Here is an 18,592-nt window from a genome sequence, read left to right on the forward strand (position 1 = left end):
ATTTGATACGATCCCTCCTCATGTACATTGTGCTTGCAAGAGTATCCCTGTAAGGCTGAACAAAGTCCTATATTTCTCCACTTCTTCCTGCTTAAGTGCAGAACCTTACATTTGTCCCTACTGACATTCATTTTGTTAGCTTGCACCCAGTTCTCCAATCTGTTAAATTCATTCTGAATTCTGATTTTGTTTTCTGCGGCATTAGCTACCCCTCCTAGTTTGGTGTCATCTGCAAATTTGATGAGCATCCCCTCAATTCCTTCACCCAAGTCATTTATAAAGACGTTGAACAACAACGGGTCCAGGACAGAACATCATGCCATCTAGTCCAACCCTTTGAATTGCAGGAATCTCAGCTAAAGCACCCATGACAGATGGTACCACAGTGTTTCTCTCCCGGGGACCAAGGCAGCCAGAAGCAAAGCATTTCACCCAAAAGAAAAGTGGCCATTTTGGAAAATTGTTTTTGTTCTCAAATGCATCCAAAGAGGCACACCAACATGTTAAAACCAACCACGAGGCCAGCTATTTCTATAGGCTGCTTCCCCTCCCCCCCCCGGCCCTACTCTCTGGAAAGAATAAATGCTTTTGAATTTGCAAGTTGTTGCAGCTGGGCTAATTTCATTTTAATGATGTGCGATTCTCTCAGAAGGAATGCAACAGAGGCTGGATAAAACATTAGCTCGCATAATCAAATTTGGACTTATTCTCCTCCTCTTTATGGGCTTTCTATACTTCCGAAATCACATTAACAAATGCACTGTGATACTCTTTCAGCTGCTCTACTTGGAAAGCAGATCTGAGCGTCTTTGAACTCTTTACTGAAAAGTGCTGGTGGGTTTTGCTGAAGGAGAGAAAGCAAACCGAGGAACTGCAGATCTGGTTTGGGCCAGCCTAGATAAACTTCCCTCTCTTCTCTTTGCTTGAAGAGGAGCTTAGTGAAATTAAAAGTGTCGACTGCTGCTTTCACCATCAGAAGTTGTCCTACCCATTTCATACCCGCCTGGGGAAATGGCCACAATTAGTATGCAGAGCCAGCGCTGTGTCAAGGTTGGAGAATTGAACTATGGCTGGGGAATGCCCAGGTTAAAATCCCTCTACCTCCAAGAAGCACATTGGGTCTTTGGGTGTTCAACACTATAAGGCAGCTATGGAGACCGGTCTGTGACAGTGGGTGGAGCAATGCCCCTTGAACCTCAACCAGCCCTCACCTGCCTCGCCTTGTCCAGGGGGTTCTGCCGCTTGCCAGTTTCTTCCTCTTAGTTTCAGTGCCAACTTAATAGCACACAGCAGTCGGAAGGATGGGGACCAAACTAGAATTAGTAGTCTCTGCCTTCAATGGACTCTGGCTCTACCTACTATTGGTCTCCTTGCCTCCTATTCTATCAGTCCCAATGGGGAGCAGACACTGCTGTAAGGAAGGGTGGGGAACCTCTGCTCTGTAAACGGCCTTCCAGGCCTCTCTATTTGACCTTCTGGGCTCTTCCCAGGCCACACCATTCTTGAGTGCTTTTGCCTGGCTGGAATTTGTCCTTGAACTATGATATGGTTTCTTACTTGCCTTGAAGGAGTATGGAGAGGTATGTGTGGGTAAGCTCTGACTTTTGCACGGCTGAAATGTAACCAACCATACAAAGGTAAGAGTTATTTTGCTCTGCCCACTTCTACATCAGACCCCATAGCAACTGATCCCCATAGGGATGCTTGCAAGGGAATGGGACCATTATGCCGAAACACAGGTCCCCAGTATCTGCAATAAGGTCATACTCCTATATGCTGGTCTTGAGCTTTTGCCATGGATAATTGCCTGGGTGCTAAAATGCTACAGAACGGCATTGGGGGAGATTTTATTTCAGAATAATGAGGAATTATTAAGTATTTATGCTAAGGGAGCTCAATTGGAATAGGAGTGTGTGTTGTCATCTTGGGGATGCCTCTAGCCAACAGGTTTGGAGGTTTGCTTAATATTGTTCCCAAACCCTGAAAATGCAAAGACGGCGGAAGCGTAATGAGAAATCTCCTCCAGGCTCAGACTGGTTTGGTCTGGGAAGAAGCCAAGCTCCTTCGCACTCACCCAGCCCTGCTAATCAGGAAATGGTTCAGCTTGTTTCTGAATGAATTGGAATTAGGCTGTGTAAACGAACATACATTAAAAGCATATGGCACACTCCCCAAGAATCCTGGGAACAAGTAGCTTGCTAAGGCTGCTGGAAATTATTATTATATTATTATGTGTGGGGTGTCAGAGGAGTGGTATTATGAAACATTAGCTCGCATAATCAAATTTGGACTTATTCTCCTCCTCTTTATGGGCTTTCTATATTTCCGAAATCACATTAACAAATGCACTGTGATACTCTTTCAGCTGCTCTACTTGGAAAGCAGATCTGAGCGTCTTTGAACTCTTTACTGAAGGCTGCTGGAAATTATTATTGTATTATTATGTGGGGTGTGTGGGGTGTCAGAGGAGTGGTATTAGCTCTGGTAGGGGGCACACCATGCTCCTTCTGGGGTAGCAGCAACCAGGAAGGAAGGAAGAAGGAAGGAGGAAGTAGAAAGGAAGAAGGAACAAACAAGATGAATTTTAACAGGGAGAAATGTAAAGTATTGCACTTGGGCAAAAAAAATGAGAGGCACAAATACAAGATGGGTGACACCTGGCATGAGAGCAGTACATGTGAAAAGGATCTAGGAGTCTTGGTTGACCACAAACTTGACATGAGGCAACAGTGTGACGCGGCAGCTAAAAAAGCCAATGCAATTCTGGGCTGCATCAATAGGAGTATGGCATCTAGATCAAGGGAAGTAATAGTGCCATTGTATTCTGCTCTGGTCAGACCTCACTTGGAGTACTGTGTCCAGTTCTGGGCACCACAGTTCAAGAAGGACACTGACAAACTGGAACGTGTCCAGAGGAGGGCAACCAAAATGGTCAAAGGCCTGGAAACGATGCCTTATGAGGAACAGCTAAGGGAGTTGGGCATGTTTAGCCTGGAGAAGAGGAGGTTAAGGGGTGATATGATAGCCATGTTCAAATATATAAAAGGATGTCACATAGAGGAGGGAGAAAGGTTGTTTTCTGCTGCTCCAGAGAAGCGGACACGGAGCAATGGATCCAAACTACAAGAAAGAAGATTCCACCTAAACATTAGGAAGAACTTCCTGACAGTAAGAGCTGTTTGACAGTGGAATTTGCTGCCAAGGAGTGTGGTGGAGTCTCCTTCTTTGGAGGTCTTTAAGCAAAGGCTTGACAACCATATGTCAGGAGTGCTCTGATGGTGTTTCCTGCTTGGCAGGGGGTTGGACTCGATGGCCCTTGTGGTCTCTTCCAACTCTATGTTTCTCAGATTCTAAGGAAGGAGGAAGGAGGAAGGAGGAAAGGAAGCATGCCCTCACTTCCAGTTACACAAAATGCCAGGCACAAGTAACACCTGGGAAACACAGTTTACCCAGGAGCAACTGAAATGGCAAGGGCATATTTCCGAGCCGCAAAGTACAGATTTCAGTGGCATCGCTACACAGCAGAAAAAGTGCAACCTGCTTCTAATTACTTTCTAGTTTTGTTTTGTCTTTTTTTAAAATTAAAAAAAAATGGTCACCCAGCTTCAGTATTTCCTTTCATCAGCATGTCACCAAATGCAAGATGGAACACAGAGAGAATGTCTTTGGATGTGCACATTCCAGCAGATTCATATCCAAAGAATCCATTTGGAGGAAGGTGTTTGGCAGGGAAAGCCTCATGCTTGTTGTTGATGTTTCTCTCCCCCCCCCCACATACCCCCACTCCCTTTTCTCTTTTCCAAGGGCTTTCTGCAATTTCTACCCAACAAAAATTCATTGAAGTGAGGACAAGAAAACCGGACAGCTAATTACAGCCTCCAGATGTCAATTGGCCGCCCTCCCTTCTTTTCTAGTAAAACAAAATTGTTTTCAGAGTGCTTCGCATTTCTTTACCACTTTCCCTCCAGGGCTTTTTTTTTTGGGGGGGGGGGGTTAGGAATAAAACACAAATGTAACAAAAGAGAGAGATTTCCTCCTCCCTTTAGAAAAAGCTCTGTTATTTATGCCAACTATTGAAGTCTTGCCTACCCACCCCACTTTGTCTTGCACAATAAGCCAACTGCCTGATATGAGAAAACAATATTATAATGGCTGGTTCCCCCCCACCCCCCCCCGAAAAAAAAGATGTATCTTCTTTTTTGGTCACACTTATAGAAAAACTGTCCCATTAACAGCTTTACAGCTTTCTTGAAAAAGAGGCTTTCAAAAGTGTCAATAGCAGATCCAGCTCAGCCTTTTTTATCCGCTCGCACAAATACACAAAGCTCTATTTCTGCTGCTAGGCCTGTTTTTGCTCTGCGCAGAGCTTTCTTGAAGCCCATTGTCTCCCTCAGTCACAGTTTCCCCTCTATTGCATTGCTTTTCTCTCCAGTGTCTTAAGAGTCACAGCTTAAGATGCCAAGCACTTGGCGGCTGATGAGGCCTTTTGCTGGCGGAGCATTTAAATGCCTTGGACAGAACTGACAGGGGATGTGTTGAGGCTTCAGGGCCGGCCCTGTAACTAGGCAAGGTGAGGCAGCTGCCTCGGGAACAGAAAGTAGCCACAATATATTGGTGGTAGGAGGCTTATCTATTCAGCTGCATTATTTGTATATTTATTAATCTCTATCCAACCCTCCCCGCCCGAGGAGCAGCACTAAAGCAGCTTGGACCTGGGGGTGGGATGGCTGGGGGCGAGGTTACCGCCAGACCTGAGTTATGGCAGTGCTGTGTGATAGCTCTTTATCAGGGCCAAATCCCGCGCCCTTCCTAAATTCTGAAAATAAAAATGTAAGTAGGAAAGATCTTCCTACCCCCCAATTCCATTTTTCACCACCGATATAAGCCTAGGGTGGCTGCCGAACATTAAAAAGTCAATTAGAATGACAATGAATGTAAAAAAATATGTGTTTGCAATAAAATCTGTAATTTAGAACAGGGTAATGGATTTGAAAATGGAAAAAGGGTTCTCCTAAATCAAATGTCTTTCAGCTGTAGTTAATTTCAGTCAACAGAATTTTCTCAAGTGTTTAAATCATACTTTAGACTATGATTTATATGTAGAGTATGCGGGGGGGGGGGAGTAAAAAGACATCTTCTGCTTTATTGCTCCTGTTCCTTCCCATGCAAATTTTTTTCGCTGTGCAAAACACAAAGGGGGGAAAAAGGCTTTAAGAAGCTTTATTACATTCAACATTCTTAAAAAGCAGATGTGTATTTACTGCTCATTATCATCACGTCACTATAAAATTAGCATGTGTATATTAAAAATTGTGCAGGAAATCAAAGTGCTTATTTTGCATGTGTAAATCTGAAGGCTGTTGTCTGTTCCACGTAGGTCTTTTTTTTTTTAATGCCTGAGCATTTTTTGCCATTCCTGGGATGGGACGGCATCTTCAGAGGTCTATGAGATGCTCCTAAAATGCTTCCTAACATGTAGTGGTGCTTACTTATATTGTGATGGCAGAGTTCTCCAGCCACTCTTCCTCTAATTGGTTGATGCTGGTGGGAGTGAGGAAATGCATAACACGATGACATCACAATACAGGTAAGCATCTCTAAGGACCACGGCGAGAGATTGGGGCCACTCACCGTTGGGAAAGACTTGACATGGGCTTCTGGTGCTTCTGTTTCTGTAGGTTTCCACATTTCACACATAATGTGCAGGTGCACCCTTAAACAGATACCTTAGGGCAGGGGTGCCCAAACTTTTTAAAAGAGGGCCAGGGGCCAGGTTTGATGAAGTGAACATGTGTGTAAAGGGTAAAGGGACCCCTGACCATTAGGTCCAGTCGTGGCTGACTCTGGGATTGCAGCGCTCATCTCGCTTTATTGGCTGAGGGAGCTGGCATACAGCTTCTGGGTCATGTGGCCAGAATGACTAAGTCACTTCTGGTGAACCAGAGCAGTGCACGGAAACGCCGTTTACCTTCCTGCCGGAGCGGTACCTATTTATCTACTTGCACTTTGACTTGCTTTCGAATTGCTAGGTTGGCAGGAGCAGGGACTGAACAACAGGAGCTCACTCCGTCGCGGGGATTCGAACTGCTGACCTTCTGATTGGCAGTCCTAGGCTCTGTGGTTTAACCCATAGCGCCACCCACGTCCCTTGAACATGTGTCAGGGCCAACCAAAGTTGTTGAGCTTTTTTAGGATTGAAGTTGTTGATCTGTTTTTTTACAATTTTACCCCAGGACATATAATACTGCCACGGGGGCCAGATTAATGATTAAATCGATTGGTGTGCCGGATTAGGCCTCCAAAACGGACTTTGGACATACCTGCCTTAGGGTCTGCCATAGAATGGCAATGGCTTTTTCCACCTGCCTCTCCCTATTCTCCAGTCCATAGGAACCTTGACTCTGAGAACAGTGGAAGCAGTTGGAGAGAGAGAAGAGGAGCACCTTAAATTCCTTTGTAGTGAAACAGCTAAACGGACATAAATCGGACATCAGGAATCACAAAACAGAGAAACCAGTAGGAGAACATTTCAATCTCCCAGGACATTCTATACAAGATCTCAAAGTAGCTGTTTTACTACAAAGGAATTTCAGAAATAGACTGGAAAGAGAAGCTGCTGAATTGCAACTTATCACCAAACTTAAAACCATGGAGAAACCTGGCCTGAACAAAGACATTGGATTCTTATCTCATTATACATGACAAAGCCACTTTTCACCCTCTCACCCCCTGCTTTTTCATGTAATACCTATTGCAGTCGTTAAGAGTCGTCAACAGGCTCATCACAGCTATCTGCCCATCACCCATTCCCACCACCCTTCTGAGTAATACCCCTCCCCACCTTCTCACTATATAGAAGGGTCTGGAAACTTCTGTTTCAGTGTATCTGAAGAAGTGTGCATGCACACGAAAGCTCATACCAAGAACTAACTTAGTTGGTCTTTAAGGTGCTACTGGAAGGAAATTTTTTTGTTTTGACTATGGCAGACCAACACGGCTACCTATCTGTAACTGTTTAATTATTGTTTGCTGATATTTAATTTTACCATTTACTGTTATATTCTAATGGATTATTGAATATTTCTGAATTTGATATGAGTTGTTTATTTTCAAGTTATTGAAAATTAGATTGTTATTATTATGTGTGTGATCTTTGCTGTCTATTTTGTTGTTTTTTCAGATTGTAAACCGCCTTGTGCATAGTAATATACAAATTAAAAATGAAATGAAAAAGTGAAATGAAATGAAATGGAAATCTTGCTTTCAAATTGCGAATGCTAACCAATTAGGCTTCCTACTGCCATCCGGACACTCAGCATTTCCTATTTGTAGCGATTAGTCATGGCAATGAACTCCTGAATAGTTAGAATAGTCATGTGCTACCTGTTTGAAAACTGCAGCTCTTAAGTGCCCACAGCATCTTTGCAAGGGATGAAGATCAGGAGAAAACCAGAGTCACTTGGCCACACCTCTGTCATCTCTTAGCAACCTCACGTAGGCACCTACAACCACTGTAAACAGCTTAGAGACTGATTTCATATTAACTGCTACATAAATATATTAACTAAATACATTTATAATAATAAATAGAAAGGGGTGGGGCTTTGCATTTCTGAAGAGCTAGCCCAAAACTGCTGATCTGCTGTAACCTTGAGATAGCTGGGAGCAGCAACTGCACTGAATGACCAAGAAGATAGTGCCTGAGTGTTGAATTAGGTTGTGGCTCAAATGTGACTCTGTTTTTATGACTGAGAAAGTATTTTATGAAAACGGTGGGCTCTGTAGTGTCTTTGTGTGTAAACAGGGACGTGGGTGGTGCTGTGGTCTAAACCACTGAGCCTCTTGGGCTTGCTGATCGGAAGGTCGGTGGTTCGAATCCCCGCGATGGGGTGAGCTCCCGTTGCTCGGTCCCAGCTCCTGCCAACCTAGCTGTTTGAAAGCATGCCAGTGCAAGTAGATAAATAGGTACCACTAAGGCGGGAAGGTAAACATTGTTTCCATGCGCTCTGGTTTCCGTCACGGTGTTCTGTTGTGCCAGAAGTGGTTTAGTCATGCTGGCCACATGAGCCAGAAAGCTGCCTGTGGACAAACTCCTCCCTCGGACTGTAAAGCGAGATGAGTGCTGCAACTCCATAATCGCCTTTGACTGAACTTAACCATCAGGGGTCCTTTTCCTTTACCTTTTTAAGAGCTTGTGTGCAGGTACTTTTGAATTGCAACACTTACTTAGTAAAATGATGATGCATATCAGGATAGCAATGATAGCTCCTGTTCCCAGCCCAGCTGCGGCAACGGCTCCTACGGTGGTGCAGTCTCCATTTTCATCACAAGGGCACACCTTGACCTTAATGACAGACGTGTTGTACAGAGGAGGGTTTCCAGAATCCGTCACGATGACTGGAACATCATAGACACCAGCTTCCAAGTACATTATTCGTAAACTGAGTTGGGCGTAGTCACCTGCGGGGAACAAAAAGGAGTCAGCTGCAGCACTGAGGGAGTCATATAATCGTGGGGTTGGAAGGTCCCACAAGGAATCTTAAGAACATGGCCAGAATGAAAAGTTCCTCTCCCTGCCCCCATGACCTATGTTAAGAACATAAGTAGATCTTTGCTGGCTCTGGTCCAGCTCTCTGTTCTCACAACCAGATGCCTAAGGAAGCCCACAAGTAGGCTTGGGGGATAAATTCAATTTGGTTTGTATTTGAAGGCAAAACTACATTCTACAACACGCTATGAGAACCAAAACACAGTCATCCTTTGAAATCCGGACGTCTTTGGAATTGTTATGGAAATGCGAGGAACTGAACTGAAGTTTGTAGACGTGAGAAACTTAGGGAGCCCATACTGAGAGATTTCCCCATTCCCAGCTGCCACTGAGTGAGGTTTATGATAAGCCAAGCAATGAGGTCAGTTACAGCTCACTGATTTCAATAGCCTCTCCACTTCCCTCTTCCTATGACAATGAACGAGCCGTCTTCCTACTTTCCCGTCCTCAAAAGCTACTTCCTTGTTAAAGGAGAAAAGGAGGGTGACTTTTATGCAATTACAGCCGGAGGAATGATCATTGATCCTGATTGTGGCTTGTGACAATAAAAATGGAACATAAGGAAGACTGATAATAGCTTCCCCCCCTGGGCTATTACTGATGATTTATTCCCAGTTCAATCCTGATAACGGTGCGTAATTATGAACTGCATTAAAACCTAGAGGGCGGGGAAGCCCAGTGCCAATGAAAGCGCTTAAGAGTTCTGCTCAAGGCCCAATCCATGCAATTTCTTATTAACTACCTTGCCTATAATGTCAGCCAGAATGTGGGGTTTAAAAAATAAAATAAATCAAAGGGAAAGGACTAAAGGAAATTTGAAAGGGTGAAGGCTGATCCCCCTCCCTTGCTTGCGTCGTGTGCCAAGCTGCAAATGCCGCTGGGTGTTGCCTGCCTGGTTTACCATTTAGCCGCGTAATGGTCCAGTTCTTCCTGATGGCAGATGGCACACTTGGCAGCTCAAAGACAAAGGGCCCGATGTTTGGATCGATGTCAGCGTCGGCGGCTGTGATGTTGATGACATTCAGGTTTGGCTTTTCACAGATCTGTGCCTCCTTTGGCTGGAGCTCAGGAGCATTATCGTTGATGTCAATTAGATAGATCTGGAGTGTGCCAGTGCCGCTGGCTGGGGGGATACCTAAATGAAGGAAGGATCATTTCCGTGAGTGATTGTTAAGGTTGGCTTGGAAGTCGCCAGGCAGAAGTCTCACCATGGCCCCCTGTTTAGAAAGTACAGGAAAAGTCAACTACAGTTACCAAGGCATTGGGACACAGCCACTGAGAGCAAAGGCTAAAGCATTTCAGACTTAAAAAAAAACAGTATAGTACAAATACAAACAGGAGAGAGAACATGATACTTTATGAATGGTGTGGAGAAGGTGTATTGAGAAATGGTTCTGGATTTGGCTCAGAACAGACACAAGAAAACGTTTCTTCCCACAACTTAGGTCACATCCATACCACTATAACAGACATGGCTTCCTCTGAAGAGGCCTGGGGAGCTATAGTTTGCTGCGAGTTGTTAGGAAACCCCTCACACAGCTACAGCTCCCAGCATCCTTATGGAATTTTCCATCCCTAAAGGTCATGAAGAAGTTATTTTATGGCAGAAATACTTAGAGATTACAGTTGTACCTCAGAAGTCGAACAGAATCCATTCCAGAAGTCCGTTTGACTTCTGAAATGTTCAGAAACCAAAGTGTGGATTCCGATTGGCTGCAGGAAGCTCCTGCAGCCAACCGGAAGCTGTGGAAGCCCTGTTGGACATTTGGCTTCCAAAAGAACATTTGAAAACCGGAACACTCACTTCTGGTTTTCGATCGTTCGGGAGCCAGAACGTTTGACTCCCAAGGCGTTCGGGAGCTGAGGTACAACTGTACCTGTGTCCATTCTAGTTTGGTTTCAGACCTGGCCATGGTAGCGAAACTGCCTTGGTTGCCCATTTAATGATATTTGTTGGGAGAAAGTGGTAACGAGACCCTGCTCTTTCTCCTTGATCTCTCAGCAGCTTTTGATACTAATAACCATGATATCCTTCTGGAAGTTACAATGAAACTCACTGAATCTTGGGTTAGTCACTGCCTCTCAGTCTAATGTATCATATTTTCTTGAATCTAATGCGTCATGGAATCTAATGTGGACCTCAATTTTCAGAACCTTGAAACCTAAAAAGTATTTGCTGATGAGTGTAAATGTGCCATTGAATCTAATGAACGCCTTAATTTTTGCAACGTCATTTGGCCAAAGAAGGTGAGCATTAGATTCAAGTAAATACGGTATTTCAAAGGGTCATTGTGCTGATACAATGCAGTTAGGGAGGGAGAACCATGTATATAACTTTGAGCTCCTTGGAGGAAAGCTGGGATCGAAATGTAATAGCAAATAAACCAAACCAAACCACAGCAACCCGAGATGAACTGGAGCTAAAAGTAGTACAAACAACAAGTAAAAAATCACCACTCTCACATTAATAGGAAGTGAAAATAACTAATGTTGAAAACATTAAGTCAATAAAAGATTTTAAAAGGGTGATAAGTCCTGGGAGGGGGGGGGAAGGTCTTCACTGGGCAACAAAAACACATTTAAGTAAAGGTAAAAGGACCCCTGACCATTAGGTCCAGTCGTGACCGACTCTGGGGTTGCGGCGCTCATCTCGCTTTACTGGCTGAGGGAGCCGGCGTACAGCTTCCGGGTCATGTGGCCAGCATGACTAAGCCGCTTCTGGCGAACCAGAGCAGTGCACGGAAACACCGTTTACCTTCCCACCGGAGCGGTACCTATTTATCTACTTGCACATTGACGTGCTTTCGAACTGCTAGGTTGGCAGGAGCAGGAGCCAAGCAATGGGAGCTCATCCCGTTGCGGGGATTCGAACCACCGACCTTCTGATCGGCAAGTCCTAGGCTCTGTGGTTTAACCCACAGCACCACCCGCGTCCCTTAAAAACACATTTAAGGAGGTGCTAAGTGAGCATCGATGGGGGCAACATTCCACAAGTTGGGGGCTATGACCGAAAAGACCCTATATCTAGTTGCCGCCCTCCATACCTCAGCAGAACAGGGCCCCCTTGTTGGATGGTTATAAGGCCCAGGTAGACACATAGAAGAAGAGGTGTAATTTCAGGCTACCAAGATCCCACGCCATGTAAGGCTTTCTAGGCTAAAGCAGGGGCCTTTAATTAGGCCCACAGATGAATTGGAGGCCTTCATCTCTTGCTTTGAAGCTTCCAGAGGCATCTGTTGCTATTGGCAACAGAATGCTGGGCTAGGCAGAGCTTGATCTGACCCAACAAGGGCAGTTCTTCGAGTCCCAGGTAGTATCGCAGTGAAGGATTTATAGCCACGTATAACAAAGGTGCAAGCTTTCCCCCTTCACACCGCTGGAGTGATGAGAGTAGCTGAAGGCATCAACCATCTCCTAGGCTTGTAAATATTCAAGGTTCAAAAAGCATCCTTCAAGAGCAGACACCAGCGGTTCTAACACTGGTCTCCCTCCCCACAGGGGTCCTGCAAGATCAATGGCTAAGCCTCTAACGAAGGGTCAGCTGTGCCAAAGCTGCCAGATCAGCCTCTCGGCTTTGAGTTTGACTTTTATAAAGGTTAAAAGCCATCACTGTCCTGTATAATCCTTTGCAATACACACACACACACACACACAGAGAGAGAGAGAGAGAGAGAGAGAGAGAGAGATAGATTCTTCAACTCCCCAGATCTGAATGCTTCAGTAACTTCCCTCTAGTTAGAGGGGGGAACACACCACTGTTAAATTGTTCAATATTCTTCTTTTCTCCCATCTACCATCCCCAGTGAACTGCAGACAGTTTTGTTCCAGGCCTCTACCCTGACTATTTCCTCCAAAAGCCTTGCCTGAGTAGTTTTTTTCAAAGCTCATGTTCTTGGCTGGTTTTTTTTTAATGCTTTGAAAAGAAGAAGAAGAAATAAATAAAGCAACCCTACTCTTTTTTAAAAAAAGGAACGAAAAGAAACCTTCCACTGATTCTTCCTGGCTATTTTTATAAAGCTTTCCGTCTTACTCTCCTTGTTTGTTTTTGCTGACTGAAGAGTCTCAGAATCCCCAACGAAGCCCTTCCAATCCCTTTCTGATTATTGTTACGGTAACTCTGCCAACCTCAAGGTCTAGTACTGAAGAAACTTTTCATTCAGCCTGGTGGCCCTGGACAGAACTCCTTCTAGGCTTGGTGCCTTGATCAGTCACTGAGGTTGCTGAACAGTAAAGCGAAGCCCAGGGGTTTTTCCACGACTACCTGCAACCGCTGAGTTAGTTATCATTATGTAGGAATGCTCAAGTGACTCTTCGTCTTCCACAGTGCTCAGGTTATGGCTGGCGGGGGCTTAAATCTCATCTATTTATTTTACAACTCACAAACCTCTGAGTTGTGCCTCTAAAAAAAACAAAACTGTCCAAATGTGATGTACATTTAGAGGTGAAACAGTGAAAACAGACATCAAAAACACACCTGAGTTTAAAATAGAACATTTGTTTTTGACTCGAGCTCAGTTACCAAAACAGTCTTTTCAAACTCGTTTTATTTACTGTTAAAAGGCATCTCTCTCTTTTTTCAGCCTGCTTTTTGCTGCCCCCTCAAAAGCTTCATCTTTTTTACCTTGTTTGTCATCTAAGTCCTAGATGCTGATGACAGAACAGAAGTCTGCAGCAGCCTCGAAAGTGCTAGTTTTAAGCGAGATCACAGGGCGAAATACACAGAGGTTTATGAGTCAGGGACCTCAATGGTCAGGGACCAGGAAATCTTAGATGGGCACCACGAAAAACCAATTTCACAGAAGTAAAGCAGGCAAACTTCAGAACTCATCCCCTAAAACAACAGGTAAAACACCAAAACCCCACTCCAAACAGTATGGTGTAGTGGTTAGGAGCGGTAGTCTTGTAATCTGGGGAACCGGGTTCAAGTCTCCGCTCCTCCACATGCAGCTGCTGGGTGACCTTGGGCTAGTCACACTTCTCTGAAGTCTCTCAGCCCCACTCACCTCACAGAGTGTTTGTTGTGGGGGAGGAAGGGAAAGGAGAATGTTAGCCGCTTTGAGACTCCTGAAGGGGAGTGAAAGGCGGGATATCAAATCCAAACTCTTCTTCTTCTTCTTCTTCTTCTTCTAAAACAGACATCATTTCCAAGAATAGGCGGCATTCCCTCACTAAAACAACCAATTCCTCACTAAACAAACAACCCCTTCATTTAAAAAACAACACAAAACCGAAAACATTATTTTTTAAAAATAAATTGTATTAAAGTATTATTAAATAAAAATAAACATTGAAAGTCAGTACGTATTGGTTGGTTGGCATCTGCCTGTCTCAGGAAACAATGGAGTGTGCCTTTGTGGGTGAAGTCAAACCCTGGAGAATCACAGAGTCTGTTGTGGCTGCAGAGTAACTGCTAACTGCTGCTTCACACATTGTTTTTGCTGCATGAGCAGTGCTGAAGTGACCTCTCTGGGGCGCAAGCCGGGGCAGCGGGTATGCCCAGACAACAAGACCCCCTTCTTGACCTCTGTTATGTACTGAGTTGAATAGGATCCAAAATGCAGCAGTCTGATTGGTCCTAGAACAATAGGATCCAAAATGCAGCAGTCTGATTGGTCCTAGAACAATGCAGCAGTATGATTGGTCCGCAGGAGCCACCCAGTCCAGCTCCAGGTGGAAGTGAATCCACAACCTAATTGGCTTACAGGAGAATCCCGGAATTAGCCAATCACGTGCAGCCCATTGTGTAAATAATGTATATTAAGCAGATATGCCTGGTTCCTCATAACTTGGCTTCTCACAGCGAGGAAACTGCCAGAAGGCCTTCGGCGCTGGACCTCAGTGTCCTGGCAGAACAATGGGGGTGGAGACGCTCCTTCAGGTATACTGGACGGAGGCCGTTTAGGGCTTTAAAGGTCAGCACCAGCAAGACTGGTGTTATGTGGTCTCGGTGGCCACTCCTAGTCACCAGTCTAGCTATCGCATTCTGGATTAGTTGTAGTTTCTGGGTCACCTTCAAAGGTAGCCCCACATAGAATGCAATGCAGTAATCTAAGCGAGAGATAACTAGAGTATGCACCACTCTGGCGAGACAGTCCGCGGGGCAGATAGAGTCTCAGCCTGCGTACCAGATGGAGCTGGTAAACAGCTGCCCTGGACACAGAATTGACCTGCACCTCCATGGACAGCTGTGAGTCCAAAATGACTTCCAGGCTGCGCACCTGGTCCTTCAGGGGCACAGTTACCCCATTCAGGACCAAGGAGTCCTCCATACCCACCTGCCTCCTGTCCCCCCAAAACAGTACTTCTGTCTTGTCAGGATTCAACCTCAATCTTTTAGCCGCCATCCATATTCCAACGGCCTCCAGATACTCACACAGGACCTTCACTGCTTTCACTGGTTCTAATTTGAAAGAGAGGTAGAGCTGGGTATCATCCACATATTGATGGACACCCAACCCTGGTGATAGGATTATAAAATCCTTCCCTTTCATCCTTGAATTGTTTCTGATTTCCTGAAGGAGCATCTCCTCTTCTGTCCTCAGTTTGGAGCATAATAAGGAGAAGAAACGTACAGCCGACTACCTATTTCTCCTGCCCCATCTTTCTACTGGTTTTACACACTCACGTATGGTGAGAGTCTACATCTTCCCTCCCATCCATCTCCCATTTGTTTCTTCATCATAGTCTGGGACAATTTCATGCATTTAATTTATTCTGGCAATCTCCCATCCCAGCTTCATGAGGTCTTCCTTCCTCTCCCTTTCTACTTTTTTTTTTGCTTTTTTATTTGAAAACCTGGGGAAAAATATATATCTAACTTACCCTGACAACTCTGTCAGGGCAACATTCCCATTTATGCATCACATTACAGTATTATTGAAGCATGGATGATGCAGGACTTGGGCCTACCGTTGTCAGCTGCCAGGAACGTAGCCTCGTAGACGTTGTTCTTAATGTAGGCCGACTCGCGATCAAGGATGGCAGCGGTGGTGATCTGACCATTTGTGGCATTAATGTTCAGCCAGTTTGCAGGATCTGACAGCTTGGAGTATCTGCAGAGAGCCGAGAATAAATACATGGCAGTCTCTTCCAATGACATGTCCTGAATATGGCTTGAAAATAAGGCTTGAGTAGTGTTTTGGCATTCTTGGTTTTCAGACTCCTGGCTCTTCATTTTGAAAGAGCACTTGGACATTTAGTCAGGCCTAAGGTGCATGTTATATGTGAGAGACCCCCATGACTGGAACTTGCAAGACACACACACAACTGGGAAGCTGCCAATTTATTGGAACTGTGGCAAGGGCTGGGAAGGAGTGGATGAATCTCTCTATTTTGGTTCCTCTCAGTTGCTCATTTTTCCAATTCTAAATTCAGTTCTCCACATTTTCCATTTACTTTTTAAGTCCTTGTGGAAATTCACCACTATTGTAGAGCAGGTTTATCCCAATGCACTAATTTTCATCTAGAATTTGTCCTGATTTAATGCATTTTTGTATCTTTACTAAGATATGCAGTTTTAAATGCAAACTTTACCCTAGTTATATGCATTTTTGTACACATTACTTGGCTGGAGAACTGCATTGCAAAAATTGGAGAAGTGTGAATTTCGAAGGACAGCTGTGTTTTGGTTGGTGTATTGCTTCAGAAAGCACAAATTAGGTAGCTTTGCCTTTAAAAGGGAAATAAATCAACCCCCCCCCCCATTCCTATCTCATTGTACTCCTTCACAGATCAGAACTGTTCTCCCCCATGACTGTCTGCCCTGAAGAGAGAAATTGTGTGAAATGTATTTTCCTCACCCATCTCCATAGAGCAAGCAAGAGCCTGAGGTTGAAATTTTGATGTGGAAACAATTCTCAGGTTGCATCTCATTTTAAAAGAAAAGAAAGACAGAAAATGTTTGGGGAGCCAATAAAGGATCTTATGCCTAATGTGCAGTTTGCTCTTTATTGACAAAAAAGGGCCCTATAAATGTTTGGCAATTCTTATTTTGAGCTCTGTAACTCCACAATTTTCCAGGAAAGTCTTCATGCCCTGTTGTCAGGCTTTGGGGGAATTGGCTTCCTCCCCCATGATAGTAAATAAGAAGTGATCAAACAAAAGGAATGTCTTACCAGTTAGATTCTTTAATAATCAGTGAGAGACAAAGAACCTGTCTACCTAGAATGGTGGTGCTCCCAATTAAGGGATACTCCCCACTCTGTCCCTATTAATTTACATCACTCCTATGTCTTGTAATCTGAGTTTGTACCTTCTATGCTTTCTGTTCTGAGACTTTCTGAGTTCTGCTCAACCTTGGACTGAGCGGAGGAATGCTATCCAGAGACTGTGAATCAATCTGCTAACTCTCTCTCTTCCAGTGTTTCTTCTCCTAGCTGTTCCCCATCCAGTATTTCCCAGCTTCTGCCTTCTGAACTATGCCCCTCTGCAAACCACTGTTCCAAATCTATGCTGTCCTCCTGCTCCTGGGAAGATTCAGGATAAGGGGCGGGGGGCTCCCACCATTCCTCCTCAGTGTAGCCCTCCTCAGCACGGTCCCTCACACCTGTGGTAAGTGCTGCTTATGGCATGGATACTGCCATGCTAGTGGTAGCAAAAGCATTATTTAGTAATACATGAACAGTAATATATGTGATATGAAATGGGCACGACCTGTATATGATTGCGATATACTGATATATCACAATGTCTACAATAAGGATGGAGCTATGTAGAGGCATTGGCTGGCTTCACAGTTTTCCCCATGTTGTGATTTTTGCATAGCGCACGCACGCACACGCATGCACACGCACGCACGCGCATGCACACACACACCATGATTCGCAATATATTGCCAGGTTAAAAAATTATGCAATTATGAATCACAATATGGACTTCAAAACGGTATTCGATGATATATTGCCCAGCCCTAGTTAATACATTAAGAGACACAGCAAAGGATCCTGATCAAGACTGTTCAAATCGAAGGAAAGGAAAATGAAAATAATAATAATCCAGAACTTTCATCTAGAAAAATAAAAATGCACGCATTTCCAGACACTCTTTATTAGAACTTGTGGACATTCAAAGAAGCTGAACATTGAAAGACTCAGGACACGAAAAAGGAAATACTTCTCCATCTTGATGGCCAACAACCTGGATAGCTTTCGAAGAAAATTAGGCAATTCATGGAGGATAAGGCTACCCATGGCTATTAGCCAAAATGCCTGTCTTCCCATTACAGTTGCTGGAAGCCACCAGAGGGGAGATCACTGTTGCACTCAGGGGTTCTCATGGGCATGCTGGACTAGAAGGGCCAGCAAGAATTGCTGAACTCATGGGGAATTAATCTCTGGCCCTTTTTTTGCTGTTTCGACTGGGCCACTTGAATCGGACCTGTGCACAATGGCTGGGAAAATCAGCCACAAACAACGAAAGAGACACGCAGGCCTTCTAGCACTGAAGCTTGCAAGTGGAAGGAAAGCTGTCCAAGCAATAGCACCACCACCCAATTGTTCTTCTGCTCTTAGACCAGAAAATCCTAAGCTGGGTCTTTCCCACTCCACACAGCTGGGATGTACAGCCTGCATTTGATCGGAAGGCAAACAGTTTTCCGTCTGCACACCTCAGTGCCGCTACGAGCGAGGAAGGGAAATAAGCACCCTTCAAAAGCCCGGGAGCTTCAGAATGAAACAACTAAGAAAAATGGCCTTGTTAGCTGAGACATTCCCTCTGTCCTTAAAGGTTTCACTGCCTGTCCAAAGCCAACAGGCAGAGGCAGTGAGTAACCACCGTCATTTTCTGCTCCAGACAGCTCCATCCCAGGTGAAATATCTCAACCCTCTAATGATTATAAAATGTCACAAGTGATGTAAGTTTAATTGGCCCCGGCTCTTGTTCCACAGTGTGCCCTCCTGCTATGCCAAATATATCTAGCATTTGCAATAAAGGAGCAGACAGATAACCAGTGAGGCTGGGAGGCAGGGAGGAGAGTTAGAAACCCCCTTTTCCTTAGGACTCAGCTGAGTGGAGAACACGGGTCCTTCTCCTTCAAATGGTATTTAA

At 44.6% G+C, this 18,592-nt stretch overlaps 1 protein-coding gene across 8 annotated transcripts in view; it reads right to left on the reverse strand.

Moving 5' to 3' along the window:
• CDH4 (cadherin 4) overlaps nucleotides 1–18,592 on the reverse strand; it is a 794,671-nt gene that overhangs the window by 10,579 nt on the left and 765,500 nt on the right. For all 8 annotated transcript variants that reach the window (XM_081916750.1, XM_081916749.1, XM_081916748.1 and 5 more), the window contains 3 exons: nucleotides 15,458–15,600; nucleotides 9,450–9,683; nucleotides 8,227–8,460 (listed from right to left, as the gene is read on the reverse strand). In XM_081916750.1, the coding sequence (XP_081772876.1) occupies nucleotides 8,227–8,460; nucleotides 9,450–9,683; nucleotides 15,458–15,600 (611 nt within the window). The remainder of the gene's footprint in view (nucleotides 1–8,226; nucleotides 8,461–9,449; nucleotides 9,684–15,457; nucleotides 15,601–18,592) is intronic.

The sequence above is a fragment of the Podarcis melisellensis genome (genome assembly GCF_964234715.1).
Source record: "Podarcis melisellensis genome assembly, chromosome: 6".
Lineage (NCBI taxonomy): Eukaryota > Metazoa > Chordata > Lepidosauria > Squamata > Lacertidae > Podarcis > Podarcis melisellensis.